The sequence below is a fragment of the Acanthisitta chloris genome, unplaced genomic scaffold, assembly GCF_000695815.1.
Source record: "Acanthisitta chloris isolate BGI_N310 unplaced genomic scaffold, ASM69581v1 scaffold429, whole genome shotgun sequence".
Lineage (NCBI taxonomy): Eukaryota > Metazoa > Chordata > Aves > Passeriformes > Acanthisittidae > Acanthisitta > Acanthisitta chloris.
Window position 1 is genome coordinate 17,266 of NW_008690598.1, and position 26,550 is coordinate 43,815.

Here is a 26,550-nt window from a genome sequence, read left to right on the forward strand (position 1 = left end):
CAGATCAGGTAAAGCCCCATCTAACCTGGTCATGAATATTTTCAGGCATGGGGCACCTTGTATGGGGGCTGTTGGCTCCATAAACCAAAGGTCTCCAGTAAATTCGAGTCTTCTTTCCACTGCCCTCCTTCCCTCTCCTTTACTACCCTTTCTCATCTTGACAGTCTTTCACCCTTCCCCTTAGCCTCAACTGCCATGACCACCCCCACCCCAAAATACCTCAAACTGTAAATGAATATTTTCAGGCATGGGGCACCTTGTATGGGGGCTGTTGGCTCCATAAACCAAAGGTCTCCAGTAAATTCGAGTCTTCTTTCCACTGCCCTCCTTCCCTCTCCTTTACTACCCTTTCTCATCTTGACAGTCTTTCACCCTTCCCCTTAGCCTCAACTGCCATGACCACCCCCACCCCAAAATACCTCAAACTGTAATAAATCAAGATGTAAACCCACAATTATTATGTTCTCCTTTGCCCCTGCCCATGCTGCTCAGTTTTTCTTTCCTGCCTTCCTTGCCTCTTAGGTCAGTACTCTGTGGAATGGGAACTACACCATACCTACACTTGCAGAGAAGACTCTGGGAATTGGCTACTATTGCAAAGATCACTAGTGAAATAAATCTTTTGGTTTGGTTTGTTTTGTTTCCCTAGGATTAAAGTGAACATCAGCCCCTCTACAGGGTTCCTGTCAGCAAAAAGTGTCTTTATATCTGTTGCTAGGGGTAGCAGGTATCCTTTTACAAAGAAAACTAGGTAGTTTACAGCTCTAACACTGAAAAGGTGAAGACCTGCTCTAGAGAAACTGGACACCCTCTGCCCGTTAAAACAGCAGCCCTGAACTGAATTTTTAAGATGCAATTTTTCTTTAATTTTGCCAGTTTGGGAAATTTTTTCAAGCTGAAAGACTCTACGACCTGTAATCACAGATCACCTCTTGATTTGCTGTACTTGTAACCATCATCTAACCCTTAGTGTTCTTCCGCCTTTATGTTTGTTGAATAGAAATCAATACAGAATGAACATTATTGATTTTGTAGCTAAACAGAATCTCTTGATAAATAATTAAATTCACAACTTTTGGCGGGGGTGGAGGGGAAAGTGCAGGCAAGGACAACGCATTCACAAAGGAAAGCTTCTGAAATGAGATTAAGAGCTCCACTTGCTGTCGGTACCCAATGGGTAGTGTTAAAGAGTTACAACTCTCTAATCTACAAGAGCATGAATTTCTCTGTATTTTCAGTATGCAATGCTGAACATGACTGTACAGCAGGAGCAACAAAGAGATTTCACAGTGGGCCACACCAAATAACCACTAGAGTACAGGGCTTCAGCCAGCACTCCGGTACCCAAAAGATTTGCCTGGGGTTCTGTATGATTGGCCATGAAATGTTTTGACTTATGGGTCTTAAAATTTAAGGTTTCAAGACTGTTGACCAATCAGAAAAATAAAAGAAATCAACATTTTTATATCCTGAATTTTGAAAAAGTAAGTAGGTTCAAAGCACACCAACATCAACATTTCTTAATTCTGTATTTTCAGTCTTCACTGGACACTTTTTTAATATACATTTGAACAACAACATTAACCAGCCTAGGCACATAGTCTCCCTGACACAGGTTTCTAAGGAGGGCAGTCAGCAGCACTGAGGAATACCCATTGACTGGACATGCTCCATGGAACAAAGCTGCTCAGATAACTAGTCAGCTCTCACACACTAGGAAAATCCTCATCAACCAGTGACAATCTGTCGATGCATCTGCAAGGAGAAGTTATTTTAGTTTTACATGAAGTTTGTCATCAATGCTGGTAACATCTAATGAAAAACTGGACAGCTCCTTCCTCTGCCAAATGGCATTGTTGTAAACAAGATGCCATATTCCTCAAAAAAGTTACTTATTCATGGAAAACATACCACATAGCTCTACAGACAGCACTTATTCCTGGTGTTCCAGGGAATGAAAACAACTAAACTTAAAATCAGGTAGTTTGGAAAAAAAGCTGCCCACAATGGAGTTGATTAAAATGTCAGGGATAGAATATGAGGAAAAATTAAGTCCTTATCATGAATCATGCCAAACTCTGCTCTGTTTCCAGCCAACATAGCTGGATAGGGGACAGACCTTTGTGCTGGTTTTTCTATTTCTTCCCATAATACCAGTTTTACTTTCATAAAGTTTTTAGAAACATTAAACACACCCATAGTCCACAAAACCAAGATTTTAAATTCTTTATTAATGGTCTGACACTTTTTTCCCTCTCAGTGAAAGCATTTAGAGAAGGATTGTCAGTTGACTCAAGTCTAATTGCTAGAAGCCAGCAGAACTGCACTGATTTATATTCCAAGCAGCTCAAACCCTCAAAGCTTAACTGTCCTAGTGCTCAGTTGACAGAGTTAGGAAACAAAAGTGTATTGCTAGTCTTTCGGATTCCAGTCCTTTTTTGGAAAACATGTTAATAGTGAGGCTTATTTTCCTGCAACATACTAGTGAAAGGAAGTTTCATCTAGCATTGTACATTCCTTTCCCATATTTTTTAATTCCTACATTCAACAGCAATGAGATATGATAATCTGCTAACAGCATTTAAGTTAATTTAGAAACTCTATCATATCTGGCAATGTTTACTAGTACACACTAGTACAAAATAAAAACTATTTTTTTAACTGTTGCAGTATATTAAACACTGACAAAATACGCTGAAAAGTGGGAATCAAAGGGGAAAATAATTATCTGTCAGCACAGAGATCTAGGCACGTTTGCAGTTCACAGACCATAATTTTATTGAAGGTTAAGAAAGTGTTTTCTCCTAATCACAGAGGCAGCCTTGAACTTTCCTGCTCCTAGCTAGCACAAGGGAGAGGATTCACTTAAACTAACACAAGTTAAAAAAGGTTTCATAAAACCTCTTAAAGCCACACTCTCCTCCACCACAGAATAGCTCTGGAGTGGCTCAGGCAGATGAGCCTGAAGAACAGACAGCTTGGAAGTCACGTGTAAAGTCTATCCTCAGCTTAAAGAAAATCTTGTTCTTATCCTGGACCATGTTCTCATTCTGTGAAGGGAAAAGCAGAAAAAAGCACAGCAGGAGCAAGCACAAATGGAGCCTCGTATGAATCGCTGTACTGTGTGAAATAAATAAAGGAGAGGCTCCAGAGGAATCATCTGGGTGTGAATAAAACCACTCTTTGCTGACCTTACTAGTCATGATGGCATGGTATAGTTTCTTCTTAAGCAGTGAGAAGGAAACATATAACTCACCTGTTAATAACCTCAAGCACTGTGCACTGAACCCCAAATTAGGGATTCCCAGAGTGTATATCCACTCATCCAAGACAGGTGTTTAGTTAAATGCTGATCTCAAAATTAGTGAGGTGTGAGGTACTTGGTGAGCTACTGGAGATCATGCTGCTACTAATCTCACAAGCCACAGGCAGCCTATGCTCAGAGAGACTGAAGCCACTCATCTGAAATTAATGAAGACACCTGCAGCTCAGGTCATCATTCTGAGGTTGTAAAACTGTCCTGCCCCTACTACATCCTTCACAGCAGTAGGTGACTGCTTTCTCACCGGAGCCCCACCCTACACAAAATCCTCCAGAAACTAATTCAAGTGGAATAGATCAATCTGCAGAGTAATGGGCATTTAAGCACTGTGTAGTGACAGGATCATGCTAGTGCCAGGTGAGAAAAACTGTAGTGTGACAGGAACCTTCTATTTGAGAATACTTTCCATGATCACCATCATCACTTTTCATCACCATGATCAATATTGCACCTCCAGCAATTTTACAGAAAGAGAGAAAATGGTTCATAGAAGAGATGCTTTTCTACCATGAACATCCTGTACTTTTTAAGGGCTACAGAGAAGTTTTAGGAGGGAAATCCCCATCAGTGCTTCTTCAAATATCGAGAGGCACCACTAGGGCTTTCTATTGCTGAGGGTTGGGAGGAAAGTGTGCTACAGTGCCTAAGGCTATTTGTGACTGATGTGCTTTCAAACGAAAAGAGAAACTACTGCTTCTGCCCACAATGACAGCCCTGAGTTTAGTCTCACCTTGCCCTGTCAGCCTTCACAACTGGGAATGATGAAAATCTGGTGGTGACAGAATAAATCACTATGTCCCAGAGGACAGTGGAAGCAGCTCTTTGTCCTTGTAGCTCATCTAGCCTCACCCTGGGTTCCCTGCTCAAGGTCTGCAGACAAGCCCATTTTAATCATGGCATTGCTCACAACTGTCCTTCTGGAACAGCAACTCCTTTTTCAGTTTGGACTAGTTCAGCCTCCTTGCTAGCATACGACTAATTAGACACCTAAAAATTCAGCATTTTGCATTACCTCACACAACTGAGGCTGCAGTTCAATTTGCTTCTCAATTTGAAACTGAAGTGATGGCAACAAGAAACTGTGAAAAAAACTCTAAGTGGCTTATAGCAACATCCCACAGGTTGAAGAACTGGCTGATCACAGTTATTGCCATCTCCATGATACAAGTACTGAGTTACTGTCCTACTCCACCTTTGAAATACAAAACTAGCAAGTACAAAGCTCAATCAGCTCCTCCCTAGTTCTCTCTGAGGCCTTCGATCTCACTGATTCCATTCCAAATGGGTCATGTTAATGCTGCTCTTACATGATGATTTTAGCACGTGTCCCCAAAGACTCCATTTTAAAAGCAATTCAACTGAGAGAGGGAAATTTCCTTCCCTTACATTTACTTTCTTTTTCTTCTTTATAAATTAAAAAGGCAAGCAGAAATGATTACTCCAAACCTGAGCTCAGAGAAAGCAGTTTTTAGAAAATTATGCCTCATGGTAATTTCATCCTTGTAGATATGGCAGCAAACTGCCTCTCAGCAGTTTTGTTTCAAGTGGTCATCATCAAGGCCAGAGACAAGTGCCTTGTCTCTCAGAGCAAGAAACACCTAGTGCAAAAGGCAGGTTTGCATCACTTCTCTAGACACAGCTACCCAAGAAGTCCACTCAAAATACGTGAGGAAACTACTGAATAGTGAAAACACTATCGGGGAAAAAATAAATCGACATAAATTAGACATAGACCACAGGTTTATTTCAGCATAGAGATGAAAAGAAGTTCTGGATTATCTGGAAATAATACGGTTATAGCCCAAACTTCACACTACTTCCAACTGAGTGTCATCCCCCAGAGCAGCTGGGCATGTGTGACTGACATTTAATCAGTTTCTGTGGTTTATCAAAATTGGGGAAGAGTTAATCTACCATTGTTAAAAACACCACTACATTCATGACACACATTCATCCAGCATATCCACACAGCTGAACAATTATATAAAAGACTGCCTTTTAAAGCAAACTATGTGGACATGCTTTCAACTCCCCAGCATGGCAAACAGAGAAATCATGCCAGCCCATACTGATGTTAAAGCCTTCTGGGGGGTAAAATGGGGGATGCTGTCACTAAAAATCAATCTCAAATTAACCACCTCTATACAGAGAGACACTTGACTAGTAGATGATTAGGCAAGGGTGTCTACAAGTGTTGACCCAATGCCATGAAAACAACACTACCCACTCAATAATCCCAAACACACACAGCTCTCCTTAGAGGACTGCAAATCCCTAATCAATATGAGTTGATATACTGTATAGAAACTCCTTTTGGATCATGGATTGCTGTTTCTTTCTAGAGTGTGCTCTGTATTTTGCAACCCTACTATAAATAGAGCTGCTCTCTTTCTTTACTAGGTTACAGACGTACTTTTCCATCCTCAGGCAGGCTACATGCAGACAAATTTACCTGGACAGATGACTCATTAGGTCAGGGAGATGAGTTACACAGGCAATGGCAACACTTTCTGGTATGAGTCAGGAAGGAGAAAATGCTTTACCGTATGGTCTGTAAGAGGGGGCAGCACAATCAGCTTCTCCATGGTGTTCATTACCACCCTCCAGAGCTCTTTCAGCACCCGTTTCAACACTGTCTTTTCACACACAGTTGCAAAGAGTGTCAGGCTGCAGGGAGAGAGCAAGAACTGAGTAAGTTCAAAGAGTGCAATGTGCAATGAAAAAGGACATGTATATGTAAGAACCAGTGCCCCAGACAAAGCAGCTCATCATAATGATTGCTTCAAGGGTAAAAATCTTCCTGTTTCATAAAATATAGCTTGTGTTCACTCTTGGAATTCTAGCACTAAAGACACTGACCAAAGTGGATCATTGACATTTTTGATCTCAATAATTTCTATTTATTGACCTGGCAATTAAAGAAGGTATCACTTGATGATAGGTGGCTGGGAATAATAAATATATAATCCAAACAAGAGCAAGTACCGTTGAACAGGTTCCCTTTAACTGGGTTTACAGAGTACAGAGGAAAAATTACAAATATAGAATAATAGGTTTTAAACTTCAAGGGGCTATTATAATTATTTTTGTTGAATAGCTAAATTAGTACTTCCCAGAGCATTATGCAGAAATTCCTGCTTCTGATGGCCACAGAAGTCTAAATCTGTCACCTCTACAACCACCCCAAAGCTTTTCTTGGACAACTCCACATTTTGTTGTAATTGCATTCACCACCAATCACCTGCCATGTGTTTATCTGCTTGAACAAAAAGAAGTTCTGCTTTATCTCCCTAGTTTTCTTCCCTTATTATTGAACAGGCTATCGTAAACGCCAAGAGGTGCTAGAAGCAATTTTCCAATGTTTGTTGGACTCTGTCATGCACTGGGAGAGCTACAGAACAGGAACTCTGTGGCCAGTAGCCAGGTGCAGGTGACTCTTCTACACTGCGTAACATCCTCTCCCAAACTCCCTTCTTCCCACAGTGGGTTAGACAATAAATGAACAAAACCTAACAGGGACAAGACTGATTTGAGTGGGATGCATGAAGCATCAAACCCCCCCCCCCCGCCCCATTTCTCATGTAAAGGAGGAAAGAAAATAATCCAGGTTCAGATTATCATAATCAAAATTATTTTCTCCTCAGTTGGATGACAAATGCATAGCATACCAAGTTCCCTGTGGTAAAAAGGAACCTGGCTTCTCAGTTTTTGGGAAGGCATGCGGGGAAAATGCTTAAATGAGAAGGCTCCTAGATGTAATGACCGCTGCAGGGAGTCACTTAGTACACAGTGACCCAAAAGAAAGACAGGGTAATCAACACTAGGAGCAACCAAACCCCTGTATTTAAAACTTGTAAAGCTTCATCTCTCTTGCAGAATTTGTTATGCAAATTGCTGGCTATTCCTTTCAAAATAAAGAACTGCTGTGCTTCACCAAGAATTTTAACTTCTACAATGATTAAAACTTATTTCTCTTTGTAGTTCAAGGCTCGGCTGATTAAAATTATGTCCAGTCAGCCACATTTAGCTGTCTCTTTACAGCTGAATCATGATACATGGTATTAATGGCAATAGTTAATTAAAGCAATGGATCAAGCTTATGCACATCATGTAGTTCAGAAGCTTATTTGCAAGTCAAAACAGCACCAGGTATGACTGGAACACACATGCTTAACACAACTCGGAAAATGAGTAGTATATGCATCAAGTATGTAATCACTGTTTGCAACATGTTTCTACCTGACTACAGTGCAATTTCTATAGGGAAAAAAACATACCTAGAAAATTTAGAATTTCAGCCTTTCCCACTACCTGATCAGCAGTGTGTTTTCCTGATTGCTACAATTGCCAGAGGTAGAAGAAAGAATTGACAGTGTGCTCTGGCACGGAATGAAGGCTAGAGAGGCTATCCATGGCTTGTGAGAGGCAGATATGAGAAGAAAAGCTATTAATTATACTGGAAAATTTAGAGAGCAGACCTCTCAAGACCAATCCAAGAGCACAGAGCTCTTTTCACCCTCTGCTCTGTTTCTATTCCGATCCAATGAACAGTATGTGTAGCATATATTTGAGCACTCCCTTACTTTCCATCCAGGAAATCCATCAATGGCCTCAGGACATTGTCTGCATCTTGTGCAACTGTGTTTCTGGCATTAGCAGCAACATTTGCTGTCCCTTTCACTTGACAGAGGATATCAGACATTTGCTTGACACACTCATCAATACGAGTCTGAAAGCTGAACAGATAGGAGAGAAGCAAAAACAAGATTATCAGTGGCAGAGATGTAAGGTAAAATACTGCAAGTTCATAAACCATGCACTTAGTCACATATTCTGCCTTCACGAGATTTGCCGCTCTTTTCTTTACTGTGTTTGTTACCACGTGGCATGCTCTCCAGTTCCTTATGCCCACCATCCACACAGAGCTAACCTCCTCTGAACACAAGACATGACCACATTTGAGAGGAGTTAGTTCATTCATCTTGCAGAAAGAAATGATCCTTTCCTGATTTCAAAACCCACTATTATTCACAGCTCAAAGGACTCTGCTGTACCTTTGCTTTCTTTACCACAGAGATGGGGGTATCATACAGAGCAATGGCACAATGCACGCACACTCTGAGCACCCAGGAGGCCGTCAGCAGAAATACAGTTATTATCCTTCATAGGCTAAGTCTTTAAAATAATAGAGACAGCCTGGAGACAGCCATCAACTTAAACCAGTCCACAGTCGTACAGTCCATGCCAAGTGTCAAACTTGGATGTGGGTGCAACGAGCAGCGTCCCTGCAATGAAGTGGCACACAAGGCATTAAAGCACAGTTACTTTTCCATCTCTTCCTGCTAAGAGGACATTCAAAATTAAAAGATACAATGATTAAAAATCATTAATAGATCAGCAAAACAAAGAAAATGCTTTGAAATTTAAAAGAACAATTACTAACAACAGGCACCACAAGTCATACTCAACCATCCAGTAATAGCACAGCGGTTTGAAATTAGGAAGAGAAGAAGTGTTAGGAACTAGGGTAAGGCTTTAAGAGCAGGTACATGGGTTTGGAAGTCAGCTTTACATCTAAGTGACCCAAACTTGTGATGTGCAAAACACCTAGGACACCTGTGGGTTGGGTGCTAGTGTACAACCCCTCTGCCCTGTGGCTCTCACCTTCCTTCTACACCTAGCTGCCTTCTGCCACCTCCAGCCTCATGGTCCCTTCGACTCCCTTCTAGCCTGCCTGTCACTGGAACAATTCCAGAGCTGTCTCTCCATGCAGCCTCCCACCTTCACCATTTCTAGCAGAGAGAAACTTTGTGGCTGATAGTTGTGGCTACAATATCATCACAACCAGAGACATAAGCCACACCAAAAAAGAGTATAAAGAACTTCCTGTACTGCTGACAGTCCCTGTTCTGTCACAGGCTAATCTCTCCCCACAGTTCTCCCAAATACTGCATCAGCTGCAGGATTCTGCTTCAAGATGCTTTAAAGCCCTCAGACAGGAATTGAAAATAACAATGCTTTAAAAGATAAAAAATAGTATCAGGCAAAATTGTTACCAATGTTATGAAAAATAATGAATTAGTCACTGTGGCAACAAGTTCACCTGAAAGCAAAACCTATGTAGATGTACAGCAATACAGGAGACCTTGGCAGCAGCAAGTTAAAAACTACCCCTATGCCATCAGACAGGGCCTTCTGCTCCCTAATTCCTGCAGGAATTCCCTCCTTCACTCCTACAGCCTTCAAGAACTAAACAGCAGCTAGCCTTGCACAAAGTATAAACCCTTCCAAGACTCCTTTTCTCTTTAATATCCTGTAAAGCAGAAAATGCTTCTGTATCCAGACAAAATCCTCTCTCAACACAAAGGTGGTGGGGCACTCCAGACATGGGACTCTTTCTCAGCAAATGAAATTATCTCACTAAGATGAAGAACAGTTAAGATCTGCAGCATCAGGTGTGCACTGTGTTGTAGGAGCGACTGTTTACGGACTGCACAGAATATGGTGGGTACCTGTCTTACCTCTTACGTTTACATCCTTTAGAAGATTCTGCTTATAGAGTAAACTGCAGCTCTGCTTTTCACTCCCTATTACTGTTAAGGAATGAACAAAGCATCTGAGCCACCTGACTGGCTAAATCTCTTGCTGGCTCATCTCTCTAAAACACTCCCCAGCATGTATGATGGTACTGGATAATGTCTTTAATTTGCAGATATCAATATTGTACCTGAACCGTTTTGACTTCTCACTCACCCTCCATCTAATTATGAACCTTATCAATTCAATTCAGTTACAGTTTCAGTCTCTCAATTTCTTGCTATAGCATCCAGTACTGGCAATGGGAGTTCTTCACTTATCTCCCTGTTTATTTGCTGAAATCCAAACAGCTGTTGGAAAATCCCACTATGATTTTTTGGCCATAAGTACTGCAAATCTGTAGTCTGTGGGAGGCCAAGTTGGTACAATTTGCTTTGCCTTGATCCATGTTCAAGCTGCACTACGGTTCATGCCTGCATTAATCCAGTTAGGAAGCACAAGATGAAATGAATTAAGTTTGTAATGAGAAGTGGTTGTTTCTGTACATCAATTGGGAGTACTGTATTTCTAGATTTTGCTTAATTGACATCTTTTATGGTTCACTACAAAATTATTACAAAGTTGAGCACACTTTTATCCCCAGGTAAATGATAACATGATTTGCAATAAAACTGAATTGCTATCAGTTACTCTGGCAATATTTTAAAGAGTTCCTCTCCTTGAAACACTAGAAAACACCATTTGCTAGAACAAGTCAGTCTCAAATTCCAAACCTGTTTCTTTCTTATTCCAATAGTCATTTAGCAATCAGAAATCAGTCAGCTGTTTCATACACTTAGAGCAGAATGTTTAAACAAGAATGTTGTTTCATAAATGCTAAGCTGGAAACTGCTTTCTGAGCAGTAAAGGAGCTGGCAATTCTGTTACTGACAAGCACTACTTACAGAAAAAAAAAGAAAAAATCACTATGTAATTCAAATACATTTCACAGTTGAGAGATCTCCGTGTTACATTTCCAAGCAGAGCAATACAGAAGAGAAAGACTTTGAAAATATTTCTCACTTCTTTAGATGGTCTCAATATTTGAAAAACTGTGAATTTAGGACAAAAGAAAAACATCATGCAGTTCACAGGAGTTTCTTTCCTCTTCTTAACCTACTGAATGAGATTAGGCAAAAGAAAGGAATGCTTCAAGGACATGGAACTCGTAATACTCACCTGTTACCAAACACTGCACTCAGCTCATCCAAAACATTGTTCAGCTTCACCTGGAGCTCTTTGAGATGATCACTTGCTTCTGCATCCAACTGTGGGTGAAAAAGAGTATTTAGTCTGAACCCAGAGGGCAGTCTGTTGTCCTTTGCAGTGGTTCTCTTCATTGTTGAGGCTACACTTGATAAGCAGGTGAACTATTCACACTGGGCTCTGCCAGCTAGGATGTTCTCCTCCGCTGCCTGCTGCTGCTACAGAAGCTGTGAAATCATCAACAGATATTTGCCTAAAAAGCAGCAAGTTATATCTCCCCAGGCTCCAATATCCTTCAATACCCTTCCTGAAGTTTGTAAAGTTGAGGAAGAAAGTGAATGTGAACTCCCTGCAGCCAAAAGTGTAAGTACGCTGATAAATCATCAAGTACTGTGCATTACCTTCAGCTCATGGGTCATTTCATCCCTCTAAGTCTAGAAGGAGACAGCACTTTTCAGACTGGTTGTTATTTACTCGTGCATTTCTCCACGCACGAACTTCAAAGAAGCTATTTCACCTTCCACCCTGCTGTCAAGTATTCAAACACAGCCACTGCTTTCAGAGGGTGGGACTCCAGCTGTTTTGAAAATCTGGCCACGACATGCTTTAGGAAAGCACAATCTCAGCCAAGGGTACTAAGCAAATGTAGCTCTACTCTCACATGGAGACAGACAGCTTTTTGTATAATGTGTTCAGAGGAGACTTCAGAAAACAAAAGACAAGTTCCCCAAGCACTGTATGGATGCTGCTGACACCTTGGCAGGTCCGGTAAGAAAGTGCTTGCTCCATTATTAACAGTCCAAAGCCACCTGTTTTTACATTCAACAGTGCCCTGTATTCCAGCTGTAGTCATCCCTCCAGCCTCAAAGGAGCCACTTCTGAGCAACCTACCTGTGTGTACATATAACAACACATGATGAATGCTTTGAGATTATTTGCTCTGAAAATGTAATGGATTTGCCTTTGTATGCAGGCAGGCAAGCTGCTTGTAAAACAAAAAGCTTCCAGAAATGTTTGCATTTGCCATTCAGAGCTTCAGCTCTTACCTCTAAGGCAGAGCACCTATTTACAAATGTAATGAGCCACGTGTCAGTACAGTGGTTAAAAATCAGCTCAGATTTTTATGGAATATCCATCTATACAAGATTTGAGTAGGACAGGAGTTCCCACTTCTAAATTCACTGCTGAAGCCCTCTTCATATTTCTCAGCATCTGCCAGAGCAAGCCAACCCTCAAGGCATTTGAAATCTGATCCTTTCATTTTCCTGTTGTAAGCTGGCATGGAAAATTGACTCTATTAGGCATTTAAACCTGTGCTAATGAAACTCCTTGATCAGAATTTTTAAAGTAATTAAAAAAAGAACCAAAACCCAAGAAAATTATGATGACTTCAGCCTTATGACTTTAGGCATTGCCACCTCTGATTATTTTTCCTTTATTAAAGTGAATTTCTATCCCTGTAATCTGTAACACCCTTGCTCTACAACAGCAGAAGGAAGCTAATGTCATGCCAATCAGCATTTGTTCTAGTCAAATTTGTCGGTAACAAAATAAAAAAAAGCATCTAGGGGAGGTGGTTTCTCTTGCCCTTAAATTAATCCTTCCCACCTACTGGGCAACGAGTCACAAGCTGTCTGGATTGCTATCTACAATTAATGGCACTGAACTGTCCTTTCATTTTGGTCACTTTTAACAGATTTGACATAGGACCAGTTCACAATTCATCAAAACATTCCAACTAACTGCTTTTCCAATTAGAAATTAGAAAAGCCAGAGGAATTTGGTACAAGACACGATTCTTCACAATTTACTTCTGCTTCTTTATAAGCTACCAGACGCACAGCCTAGAGGATATTTGAAGTCAGGATCAACATCTTATGGCACTGGTTCATGAACCATGCAGTTAATGATTTCTTTTACTGTGAGGTGACATGAAAAGCTTGCCAGATACTTCAAAGCTTCCCCTTGCTATTGTACTTGTTTACTGCAAACTGATCTTCCTGGGAGAAGAACAGCTGATTGTCATCCCAGTACTGCAAGAAGAGACAGCTGGAACAATGCTTTACCAAAGGAATGAGCTCCATTATCGGGGCAAGGAACTCTCACTTCTCCAGAATGTCAGCTCACAGGTCTCTGGGTGCAATTGGCAAGACAGCTGCCCAGATTTAACTCTGAGGTGCCCAGCCTCATCCTCAGGAAGCCAAACCCTGGTGGTAAGTGTTCTGGTTCAGGTACCAGCAAGTCCTCTGTCATTCTAGAAAAGCTGTTGTCTTCTGAACAACTGCTACTATGGGAGAACAAGTCCACATAATACATTACTGATCATTACTGCTTAGGCACTGGCATACTTTGGTCTGAAAGCAAATTTCGGGAAATTACTGAGTATGACTGAAGTCCATTAGAAGGGTGCTGTCAGGTGTGTGCCACTGTTTCACAAACAGAAATTACATGTCAGTTACAGAGTCCCTGTAGCATGTAGTATAATTGCACACTACTCTGACAGTGCGGTGAAGCACTGGTAACAGCACTCACATGAACCAGCAGAGGTATTGCTGTTGTTGCTCAGTCGATTAATTCTAAGCATATCAGCTATTACTGATAGCAGAAAATGCTCCTTGGACTGCAAGACAAATCTGGTTGGTAAAGCAGAAAACAGTGTTAGGTAGCTGGTTCACAGCCACATATCACATCTGCAACATTTCTGTTGGAAGCTGGAGCTCAGAAGGCTTATGATTTCCATTCTGTGGGTCTTTCAGAGGTGATTCAGAGGAAAAATGGAAAGTTCTCTGTGCAAAACATGGGACAGTACCCACAGTGAGGTGGCTTCTGATCTCTGAGTTTCACTTCCAGTAGAAATAATGGCTGGTGCACCCACAGTTCTGTGGTTGAGACTAACTCTGTGATACTGAAAAACTGAGGTGCGAAGAGGGAAAAGCTAACCCTTATATAAATTTCAGGGAGGAAATTAGGGTCCTGTTAATTTTCTATGAAAATTTGGGACTTGGCACTTCAGAGAATCTGGGCCTCAAAATCTCATCCAAACCCATTTAGGGCTGAAACCTCAAGTTCACTGCTAATCTGAATGGTGGCATTTACAGCACAGTGCTATCAACTTCAGTTTAGGCTGATCTTCTTCTGCTCCTCTCATGGACAAAATAGAGCCCCTGAGCCTAAGAATTTGCTGTGATTGGCTCCCAAGCTTTCCAAGAGATGTCATTAATTCCTTTTTGGTTTCTACACACCCTGGTAAAGTGCAAGTGACCAGGACTGTAAGGCTTCCTCTGTAGATGGTATAGATGAAGAGACATAGCTCCTGACTTCTAGAAGGCTGAAGATATTAATCAATTCATATCTGAAAGGCAGAGACACTGTGAAATCATGAGGTCTAATCTGACATATCAGCAGCTGAAGAGTTATGCTCTGCTGTTTTATTTTAGCATTATGAAAGTTAAGGAGTTCACCTGGCTCCAGCCTAAAGTTGCTGGGTTTTGTTGCCTTGCTCCATCAGTCCCTGGGCACTCCCCTCTGCAGAGGTGACTGTGTGGCAGGGAGCCTAGCAGATCCAACCCCACTTCAGGGACTCACTTATACTGAATTTTCAGGCATCTCCCCACTTTCCTACATCATTCAAGAGCAAGGAACATGAAGCACTGAATTCAAACAACAGCTGCCAAGGTCTCAAATACTAGGGTGGCCTGGTGTGGGATACAAAAGAGGAGCAAGCAGCAGATACTGCAAATCCAGTGAGAACATTCCTATCCAATCTTGACTGTTTCTAAGCTATCCTGTAATTTTTTTATTCAGATGGCTAATTTAGGATTTAAAATGTGGGCTAACCATGGCTAAGCATTAAGAGGAGAGTTCCCTGAAGCTTTAATTGTGCAGATTAGCTTGAAACCAAAGGCATGAAAACTGTATGATGACAATATGTGGCTACTCAGTAGCTAATTTCTTGGGTTCCCTGGGCAATGCTTGTCTCTGATACTCACCTCACATGCTTGACTTCAGGAAAAAAAGGTGCAGAAATATTTTATACTAGGCTTTCACAGTACCTCTAGACTTCAGCAGTGTGCAATGCACTACAGCACCTTTTAATTTCAGTGTCATGAGTTTGTTATTCATGAAAAGCTAAGCAAAATAATGGACTACAGGCTGAAGTCCGCACGAAAACTGCAGAGGTGAGTAGAAAAATGCAGGTCGCATTAGGTTTTATTAGATAACATATGAATAATTAAATAAATGGGGCCAAGTTCAGGCAAACACTAGCACTGAATGCATGTAGCCCACTTTAGCACAGAGCTAAACTATAATCTCCATTCTGCAGGTGTGTTGGAGATGATTCAGAGGAATCAAAGGTTTTAAAAAGTATTCATGTACCCAGTTTTTGTCCAGGACTCATCCCCTGATTCCACTGTTCACCATGTTTTTAATGCTATCTGCCACTTCATAAACACTGCCTTTCCAGAACAAGTTTTAGGAATGCCTGAGAATGCTCCTGAATCATGGTGAAGCTGTTTTGATCCCATGAGATTAACACAGCACAGAGAAATAAAAGTGTTAATTAGAATTCCTAAAAATCACTGAAGATACTTCTCTCTGGGTATGCATGTGTGTGTGTATATATATTTGCCTTGAATTCTCAAGCACAGACTGAGGAGAACACCTCCACACAGAGCTCTCTAAAACACTGTTGCTGTCCTTCTTGTTACTGACTAGTAGTGTTCACAGACCACATGATGTCAATGCATTAAAACCAGAGGTGCTGGGCAGTTTTTGCCCTGTTTTGTGCCTTCTGAGTACTACAGTTGGAAAAATAATAAGAGAAATGGGGGGAAAGAGGTACCATACCTCATTGTAGGGGTGAGGAGGAAGAGGGAGTAAAGTAAGGCACTGTATCAAGGAGCCCGATCTCAATAAACAGTACTTTTGTTACATGTTATGCCACTACACTGCAGGGTGACTATGGATGAGCCCTGTCCCTTCATTTCCTTTCCTGTAAAAGGGAGTAAATGATGAGGATTTCCACAGGGGTGTGTTTTAGACCCACTAGCAAAGAACACTGGGTATCAGTACTATTTCAAAGCTTTCCAGAGCTGAACAGTGCTACAGCTACTGTGTAGATGGAGGTAGATCTGTGAATCAGAAGCAGATGAAGCCACAAGCACATATTAACTGAAACTGGTTCACAAGGTCTGGCTGCAAACATGGTACATCTAACACACCTGCCACAGGAACAATGGAATATTTGTCACCTAGTTCTCAAAAACACCTTTGAGAACTCAAGTTCAAGACCAGGACATAACACTATGCTATTTGCTCCCTCAAGGAAGCAGTTCCTTTTTGGATGGAGTAGTCATGCCTTGTGCAAGATATTGTGTGGTGTGTAGATGAATATAAAAAAACCTCACAGAAAGTAAGAACTGTCCTTCCTGAAGGAGTATATAACCCATAGATGCATTTCCAGCAGCACGTCTGTCTACAACTTCTATTTCCAAAGCTGCTGTCTCACCAATTGTTACCCACTAGTCAGGTTCAATCTGCATCAGAAAGACTACTCAAACTAGGACAAGACCTCATTTACTCTAGCAAAACAGAGAACCTGGCAGGTTTCAAGCCATGAAGCAATGTACTAAACAGTCACTGAGCGGGAAATCCCTGGGGATAGCAAATAATGCAGGCACCTAACACAACACGATTTATTTCTGGTGATCAGCAGCAGCCCTATGAAGTGCAATAAGCAGCATTGGAAAAGAAAATTTTTTAAAATCACTTCCAAAAAACAGCCTCCTAATGTGTTTGTCGCATTTCTTCCTGTGTGCTTCACTGCTCATTGTGTGGGTTTCTCTCCTATTTTGTTCTTTTTATTCCATAGTACAGGAGAAATAGTGGATTCATTACCTCTGTTCCACCTTACCTACACCCTCTGAGGAAGTTTTAAAAGGGCAGAATGCAGAGAAGAAATCCAGGCCAGGGAAAGTAACGAACAGTCTCAAGAAGCACCCTTTTTCTCCCCTTATTTAATACAGTATCAGGAGATATTTTCAATTTGAAATATAGGCAAACTCTACTTAATGGCCACCACTATGGAAAATAGAAGCAAACTAACTCCTTAAGGAAAATTAAATGCACAGGCATTAAAATTTTATAAATCACTTCAAAAACATTTCACCACAAGTTTATTTTCTCCCAAAAATGAGCATTTAGCTACTACTGCAATTACAGCTGGGAGCATATAACAGTACTTCTTGATGTAGGGCTTAGAAATTAGGATAGTTGATGTGATATGAGAAAGAATGACAGCAGTTTTCCTTGCCTCATGGGGTAAATCTATTTGTTGAGATTTTTGCCACTTCATAGAATTCTGCAACTGAGCACAAGAAAGATTTGGAAAAGCTACACAGGCAAAAACTGAGACGTCCATCAGCAAATCTAACTTTCCTCTTGGCATAAAGGCCATAGCACAGGCTCTATCACGACACAACCAATGAAAATGCACTTGAAAATAATTTTTTTTCCTAACATCAGCATCAGCAGCAGCAGGCTTTTCTTCATCTTCCTGAATCTTGAAAAGCAATGAAAAAGAAGAGGAAAGAAAAAAGATATATATATTATATCAGAACAGAAACAGTGATCTAGGGGAATAAAATATTATTTCTCTAAAAATAAGCATCTCGTAACAAATCGATACAACTTAGTATCACTCAAAACAGGAGTACAGAAGTACTCTTTGCATGTCTGTGATATATTAGACAAGGTAATGTCCCACATTTATATGCCATATAAAATGATTCAATGTCAACAGTTCTCAGCCATGTCTGTCTGTCTTCAGAGTTGTGAAACCATCAGCCATGCCCACATCCAGCCCACATGAGAACAGTGTGCAACCTTTTCTTTCCTTCTCCATGCTATTCTGTGCTTCAAAACATTTGCTCCTGCATTTTATGACAAATTTAGTTGCAAAATCTTCAGGCATGGCCATCCCCTCACACTGATAGTGCCAGGTGTCACATAACTCTCCTCATGACTGCAGTCTTCAAAAATCAGTACGATGTAAATAATCCAGTAACAATAGTGCAGTAGGAATGAGTAATACGCAGTCTCTGAGTGCTCTTACCTCTTTACCACCCATAGCTTCAAACATCTTCTCTAGCTGCACCCGCAGTTGTTGGATGTTATTCATCAGGATGCAGGGCTGAAGGGACAAAAGCAGGTGCCTGTTATTGCTCAGGATGCCAACACATTGTCACCAGTGGGAAACCCTGTGCCTGAACATCCATCCCCAAGTACAACCAGATCTGAGAGTCAAATAGGAGGTGGGACATGCACAGATTTCAGCACTCAAAACATGAAAAAGACAAGTAATTTTTTCTCCAGCTTGAAATGGGATGGTCAGTTCCAGAAACTCCAGATCAGGAGATCTCTACTAAGTACCAGATCTACAGAGCAATCTGTGTCCACCTTTTTTTTTTTTTTTTAAATCAGCATTGTAACATACAAATCAGGCAGCGTGGAAGTTAATTTCAAGGGGACCTGACAGCCTCCAAACCCTGCAAATCATCTTCAGGATCTACTTTTATTTTATGGCTAAGCCAGAATTCAATCTGCAAAAGCATACAAATGGTGATTAAAAACAATACTGAAGATCACAAGTTAGGTGCAATGTGAGAAAACTGGTTTCACCACGACAATTATGTGATTCTTCAGAGCAAAAGAGAAGCTCAGTGCAACTCACCAGTTTCTCCTTGGAACAGTAGGACTCGAAGCTCTTGGAGAGTATGTCAGCATACTGCATCAGCACTTTCCCAATAGTCTGTGAAGACAAGATGTGAGCACTATTACTTGCCCTCTATGACTGCAGAAGAGCTCCAGGAAATAAAACAGAAACTACATCATACTGTTTCACATTCCACTAAGGAAAGATAAACATCTGGATGTTGAGGATATTACCTTAGCAAACCTCCTATTATAATGAGCAACAATGACAGGGTCTGGGCACTCCAGCTTCTTAATGATCTCAAAGCTCTGATTGAGCTGGGTGAAGACATCCACCACTGAGCAAGAGAACAGAGCATGCTCAGATGTTTGCTGGAACTAAAACAGAAGAACAAAGAATCATTGTCAAATGAAAAGATCTGAAACATGCCCATTTTACTGTTGTTTCCACCATCTGTTGCACTGAAGGCAAAACAACTTTACTAAAACCTACATATTTCTCAGAAATAGCCAATAACTCTCCATAATGCCTAGAGGAGCCAAATAGCCAATTCAGTTTGGTTATAAGTTTATTGTCCTTTACCAACTATGACATGACAAGCACCAGGGAAATGCAGCATGATGCTGAGATGCTTAATGAAAAGTATGGTTTGCCTGTCAGTTAATGAAGAAAGAAGGAGAGAGAGTAAGAGCTTTTTTTTGGATTTAAAAAAAATTTAGAGAATGTTTCCATTAGTATCACAGACTACAGTGCCAAGAGTCACTGAACAAATGGGAAAGCTCTTCTCCCCACTGGGAATACTCAGAAAATTAAGAATAAGATTGGTCTGTTAGTGGATTAAGGTCACATTCTCACTGCATGACTAAGTACATGCAAAGTGCTTCAATTTTCAATTTCAATTACCTCTCCCAAATGGAGAGAGAAGGAAGAGAGAGCACCAAGCCACCAGCTGACAGATTAACAGCAGCAGAACAGACATCATTGAATGATATGCACGTTGCTATTAAACAGCTCTCTGTAACCTGAAAAGTCCTAAAATAAATGAGTTTCCCAGTTGTTTAGCAAGCAAAAAGGGCCACATCCTCCATTTGTATGACAGCTGAATTTACAGTGTTTTGTTTGGTTCTATGCACTCAATGACAGCAGCAAGTCTTGCACTCAGAGTGACCTACATACCCCATCTTTTTTATCTCTCTCCAGAGCACCATGTAGGAATTCTAAGGAAACATCTTCATTTTCATCCAGCCACTGCATCACAAACTGCTCAAACCACCTGCAGGAGGGACAGGAAAGACAGCAAGTTACAGCATGTAATGGAGTAACCAGACTCAGTCCTGCTGTTCCAGGAGCCTTGTGCAAGCTTGCCAGTGTTAGATGTCTGAATGCTGTGCATGCCAAGTTCCCAAAAATTCTTGTACCTGTACACAAGTTAAGGATGAGCAGCACCTGTACTATCACTTGGACTGGACCACCAGGACACAGCTTAGCCCAGCCTCTGCAGACTGCTGGTCCTGAGCTGATTTTGTCTCTATCTCTGTCTTCTGTCTTCTTGATATCTTCCCCTTTTTTTCCCTTTGAGCACAACCTCTAACTTTGCATCATCTCAGAGCACTTTGCCATTTCTTCCCCTTTCATCCACATGCCAGACAGCACAAGGGAGACACTTCCACACCCACTGTCTCTACATGCCAGCAGACATCTGTCCTGCTGCCCATTTGGATGTACTGGCTTTCATGTGAACACTGCGAACAAGTATGAAGGGAGAAAATGAAGAGCCTATTTTCTAGGGCCCTTCAGCCACTTTATCTGCAGATACAGACCTATTTCTGGACTGCCAGAAAGAAGAATCATGGCTAGAAGTTTTCTTCACTTTATTCTTGCTCTTCCTTTCCCTAAGGCTTCCCCAGAACATCCTTATATTTCCATGGGCTGCTGATCTTACTGTGAAGATTCTTGAGTAAAACCAGTCCCTAGTGATAGTATGGTATATCTGCTAGGGCTTGCAGGAAGCTGCACAGTCTGTAAGCAGCTCTTCATGGTTTCCTTTTGAGGAAGCACAAACTTAGTTCATGTTAAGTACTGGACCAACAACCCTAGTGCACAGTCAAGAACCCCAAAATAGGGAGGTTCTAGAAGCAGGACAGCAACATTTGTCTCTGTTATTCCTGTTCACTTCAGAGGATAAGCTAAGGCAAGGTGAGAAGCAGTTTCAGTGATGGGATCTTAGAGTCCCCCTGTTCTCTGCTCTGTGGGACATATTCACACAGTACAAAAGGGAGTTCTGTGTGCTTGTTGTCTGTGTTTAAGCACTAACATAGCACTTGCAGTCTTATCAAAATTTCTGTCTAGAATTTGTTGCATGCAAGTGCCAACACAGCACAGCTGAAGCAAGTCTTTATTTCAAATAGTATTAAACAGCATTTACAAATAAGAGAAAAAAGTTCCCATGTGTGATTTCAGTCCATACAAAAAAATTATTATATGAGGTTTACAAAGTACAGCCTCCTCTGAACAGGCAGCTGTGTTCATAGAGATTCCGCTAATTATGAGCTGAGTTTGCAAAGAACACGAAAGCATGTGCCAGACATGAGAGGGAGATCAAGAGCAAATTCACAGAGCATACTAGATAGCCTTAAATACTCTGTACACTTTGAAATATAAAGCATATCAATGCTAATATTGGAAACTGTAACTGACACAGTGTTAAAATGCCAACAGCAACCTGCCTATGTAGCTCTATTTATTACAGACAGCAACAGTGGAACATTGTCACAGGCATATGGACTTCCTGCATTCTGGAAAAATTCCTTAGGCATGGCACTTCAGGCTCCTAAAAGTCAGCATATGTTGAAGTCTGCTGCAAGTTTCTCAAGCTTTCAACGTTTTCTTTTAAACTGCAATAGTGTATTTTAAACAGCTCAAGCCTTAGAAGGGAACTCAGGCAGTTTATAAGGAAGTAACTATACATCTTCCACCTGTTTCACAGTTCCCAGGCTGTGAGTTGCTGACTGCTTCACATGCCATAGGTCAATGTGCAGGGAGGACTACTTGTTTGTACCAGAAGTCACAGTTTTCACTCTGAGAAGCAGAGCAACTTCCTGATTATCATTCATCCTTAGTTATTGCACCACATTCACGAGAAAGGGCCATTTGCTGTTGAGAACAGTTATTGCCCATTTTTATGGCTACCATATGTTGATATACAAAATCAAGTGCATAGGTATTTCACTGTCTTGCCAAATTGTCTAAACAAAGGTGGCAATGAAAAAGGTACTGCTAGGTGGGTGGGGGTGGTGTATTTGCTCTTCTTCTCATTAAAACCAAAAAAGCACTAACTTCAGAAAGAGGTTTTGTATAAACATTAAGTGAATCACATAGGTCAGGTCAGGAAATTCTGTCAGTAAGCACACGATGTAAGCAAATGCACAGGATAAAGCCAGCCTTAACTTTGCCCTTTATTGGTGGGCGGGAAAACACAAGAGATAGAAATAATTTTTAAGTACTTCCAGCCCATGTGCACATTCAGGATGAAAATATGCTTTGAACTGTAACACAAACCTAGAGCTATCTTAGGCTAAATAGCCCTTACAGTGCTTTACTATCAGGCCTTGGACTGCTGAGCAAGTGAGGGGGGACTCAAAGGACTAGGAAGGCAACATATCCAAAACAATATTCAAAATTATCTAGCACAGAAACAAATAAAAATAATCTGATTTCATGCAGAAATAGCTTCAAAATGTTGTTATATGGCAAATATTTTTTCCTTGTCTGCTTCAATTACTGATCTAGAACCAAATACTGTAATGACTCATGCAACCAGCACACAAGGCAGCAGCTTACTGTGCTACTTCAGAGACATCCTGTGCTTGCAGGGGTCAGCACATCTTACTCCATCTTACTCACTCTACTCCAACAGACACAGCCCACCTCTCCAAATCAGGTCTGTACAGCACATGCTTCGGTCCCACCTGCTGCTAAAGGGAGTGGTGTTGTGGGACTAAATGGAAGTTTACCACAAAAGGCTGCCATTTCCACTTGGTCGTGAGCCTGGCTCCTGCAGTGTCACACTTTACATGTGAATGAATCTTGTTCATTTGCTGTAGGTATCCAGTGAGCATCCTCTGGGCCTTGGCAAGTGCTCAGGCAAGAAGGCAGGCAGGGGTCCAAAGAGTAAAAGAATAAATACCATGTTTGATGAAGAGAGCCAGAAGTCGCTGACAGGATTTCAAAGGAAGGAACACCTTCCCCCACCAGGGAAGAGGTAATCTCCAGTACAGCTACAATACGAGCTGCATGCTAACAGCAGCATTAGAACAAAACATAGAACACTTATTTACACATCTTAAAAGCTAGGGGTTTTTGGAAACTGACACTTCACAGCTTTTAGCTGGTAGTTCAGAAGTGAAGAGAGGAAGTTTTGAAGATTCACTCCCAGCTACATTGCTGCTTCATTTTCAGAAACTGCTCCTGAATTTCAGAAAATGAAGGGAGTATAAAAACTTCAACTTCAATACTCTGGAGCCTTCACTTTGTTCAATCATATCTCAAGGCTACTATAAACATAGTTTCTCACAGTTTCAACGTGAAAAGTGAGTTTGTGGATAGCCTCTTGTCTGACAAGTAGACAGACAACCCAACTGTTGTCTGGACAGCAGCAATTTAGTTTTGTCTGAAGAGTTTACTGATGTGCAAACCTGATGCTTAGACTCCTTTGTTTAAGGAAGCTTCAAGTCTAAAAATACTTGTGATGAAGCAAATCAAAGGACAAGAGCACATTTTTGTAATTGATATCAAGGGGATATGTCTTGGCAGGTGAAGGTTATGGTTGAAAGAAACATCACCTGTATCTGACAACGTGGCTATTGTACTAAAATACAAGGGTGAAATAACAAAGACCACAGCTGCAAATGCACATGAGCACTGAAGCTCTACCACAAAGGCCAGCAGAGCAGAACAGCCTGCAAAAAACTGCAGAACAAAACTGAGCATCATTATCCTGATTACACAGGAGAACAAGAGAGATTAAGAATATCTGATGGCTTGCCTGAGACTGCCCTGACTCAGAGGCACAGCAAAGAGAATGGGGCTTCTGAGACTGTCACTCCAGCACCCTGCTCATGAAGTTTATGCCTCTCACTGACCTGATTTGTTAATTAAAGCCCACAGCCCACGCTGAGCAGTTATGCCAACTGCCTCAAGTCTTATCAATATGCAGTTAGCACCAGGCCTGAGGGACTGCAAGCACAACCGGATGGGACGAGAATTCAAAATGCCAAACTGCAAACACAGTCCAGGCAAGATGTGTTTTTCAAGAGAGGCACGTGCAAAGTGCTGCATTTAGACAGCAGTGAACAGTCATGTACAGGATGGGAACAGCAGCATGGTAGCATACAAAGTTCAGGGTGCCTGAAGCCTACTGGAAACATCAGTAGTCAACAATAACTCTGAATAAAAGAAAAAGAGGCTTGCTATCAACCCAGCATGTGAGATAAACGGTTCTGCCTGCAAGGCAATGCAAGGCAAGGTCTAGATGGAACACTGGTATTTTAGGCTGGGTGTTGTATGTTCAGACACAGACCAGCTGGAAAGAGGTGAGTAAACCTCACTTACAAGGAAAGCTGGGAACAAACGGGGACCAGCAGAAGGCTGGAAGAGACATAAATAAAGCATTTTACTCTTGTAAAGCAGGAACCATTTATTCTCCATGCCCAGGCTTGTTAAAACAAGCTCAAACTGAAGCCAGAAAGATTTGGAAGGGGGAAAAAGGCAAGTGTGTTAAAATGCCAAAACCCAATGGATAACTGTGAAGCACAAGAAAAGAAAGGAGATGTGAAACAACTAACACTGAAAGCCTCTGAAAACCAGCCAAACACTGGTCAGCCCCAGGATATGTGCTCATGCCTTAGACCAAGTGTGGCACTAGCTACAACATTATCTCCAGGTTGCTCAGACAACCTCTTGGGCTCATACATATTTTCCAGGTCTGAAATCTACTGCTGTTCTTTTAAAGTTAAATAAGTCTTGCAAACAATTGCTTAGAGTTCAAAAGTGACAGCTTATATGATGTTTCCAACTAAACCACCTGGTCTTACTAAGAAAGAGAAAACATTATCTTACAATTCCTGTTGTGTGTGTGTACATACAACATCTATACACACACATACAGACATACTGTATATATACAGAAAGCAGTATATACACAAGAATCTAAGCATACATCTGCTGTTCAAAAACTGAGCAAAGTCCACACTGCAGGCACAGAGTGGCTTAAAGACTGTCTGTGCCATTGCTAAAGTCTTTGACATGTTAGGAGATACTGCACAGTAAGAAACTGATTTGTGGCAAGGGCAGTGGCATTCAACACCAGAAGCAACAAACATGCACATAAACCAGAGAATTAGGAGTGAAGAAATAATGTATCATGCAAAGCAGACACAGAACCAAATGGCCATCCTACCCTCAAGGGAACACAAGGAGACAGACAGTGGGGATTTACTACAGAAGATGTAATACACTCACGCTGGATATTCAGGCACTTTTCCCTTGAAGGCAGGCAGATCACGAACATATTCGTTGTACAGCCACTTCACTTTGAAGTGTAAATTCATATAGTCCGCACTTTTACACAGTCTGTGTTTCTCATGCTCTGTAAGGAAGGGGGGGAAAAAAAGTAGTTAGGTCTGACTTTACTACTGTCACCACATCAGGCACAGGAAGGTCTTCTAAAGCACATCTGCAGTTTGCAATGGTTTTGAGGATGAAGCACCTGTAGAGGCACAAACTCTTCACAAGACATGATTCTGGCAGCAGGCGGGGGATCCTGGAGGCTGACCATTTGGGCTCTGGAGTTTGTTTCTGTAGCTCCAATTAATATTTCCATTTGTTGAAGATTTTTTTGCTTGTCAAAGCACTAAACCTAGAGCAATTTCTTATGGCCTTTTCATTTAACATATCACAGTAGATATTTCATCTTTGCAGGCAAAACAAAATCAAGGAGAACGCATCTGTTCATTTTTGGACATAAACAAAGGCAATACCAACATGTTACACTACATCCCCTAGGAGACAAGAGTAGAAACCATTAAGACTTTGACACAATGAGTCCCAAGCAAGTTCAAATGAGCTACACAGGAGCTGGAGCCTTCTCTGATCCTCAGTTTGGAGAAATTAATGGCACTTCTCCTTCCAGAAGGCAGTGTCTGCTGCTGAGCCTCTTCCTCCTGCAGGTTTCCCTATGGTTTTTTACCCAGGCAATGTTGGGGCAATGCAGTTCCTCCTTGTATAAATGCACATGCTTCCAGAACAGGACCCTTCTCACACACCTATGCTGCTAAAGCACTGGCTATACTCAAGCCTACATCTCTGTGGAGATCATCTCCCTAGACCACTGCTCCTCTTCCTTATGAAAGGAAATGTATGCTCCACTACCATATTTCAGCAGTTGATTCCCTCCCCTGATCAGCCGACAGTCCCTGTTTTTAAACTGCTTGTTAAGTTTTTCCAAAAGCAGCTCAACACTTTCTCCCAAGCCTCCCTTCGTGCGCTTACACAGGCAGCTCCTTCTACTGCACTGCTTTTCCTCAAAATCCTCCCTGTAAAGATTAAAATTAATTCCTTTCTCATGCTGCTGTGAGGAGTCAGCAGTCGGTTTTTGTCTGCACTGTGACCCTGAATTATCAGGTGATCAATTCTGCACTGCTGCTCCCCAGTGCCACCTGTCCATACCCATCTT

At 41.4% G+C, this 26,550-nt stretch overlaps 1 protein-coding gene across 1 annotated transcript in view; it reads right to left on the reverse strand.

Moving 5' to 3' along the window:
- The window catches only part of LOC103809045 (protein unc-13 homolog B-like), a gene marked incomplete at its 5' end in the record, with an annotated part of 147,181 nt that overhangs the window by 15,804 nt on the left and 104,827 nt on the right, over window positions 1-26,550 (reverse strand). The window contains 8 exons of the mRNA XM_009081856.1: window positions 5,866-5,989; window positions 7,906-8,058; window positions 11,078-11,166; window positions 18,219-18,296; window positions 18,837-18,914; window positions 19,052-19,195; window positions 19,995-20,091; window positions 25,338-25,464. Of these exons, the coding sequence (XP_009080104.1) occupies window positions 5,866-5,989; window positions 7,906-8,058; window positions 11,078-11,166; window positions 18,219-18,296; window positions 18,837-18,914; window positions 19,052-19,195; window positions 19,995-20,091; window positions 25,338-25,464 (890 nt within the window). The remainder of the gene's footprint in view (window positions 1-5,865; window positions 5,990-7,905; window positions 8,059-11,077; window positions 11,167-18,218; window positions 18,297-18,836; window positions 18,915-19,051; window positions 19,196-19,994; window positions 20,092-25,337; window positions 25,465-26,550) is intronic.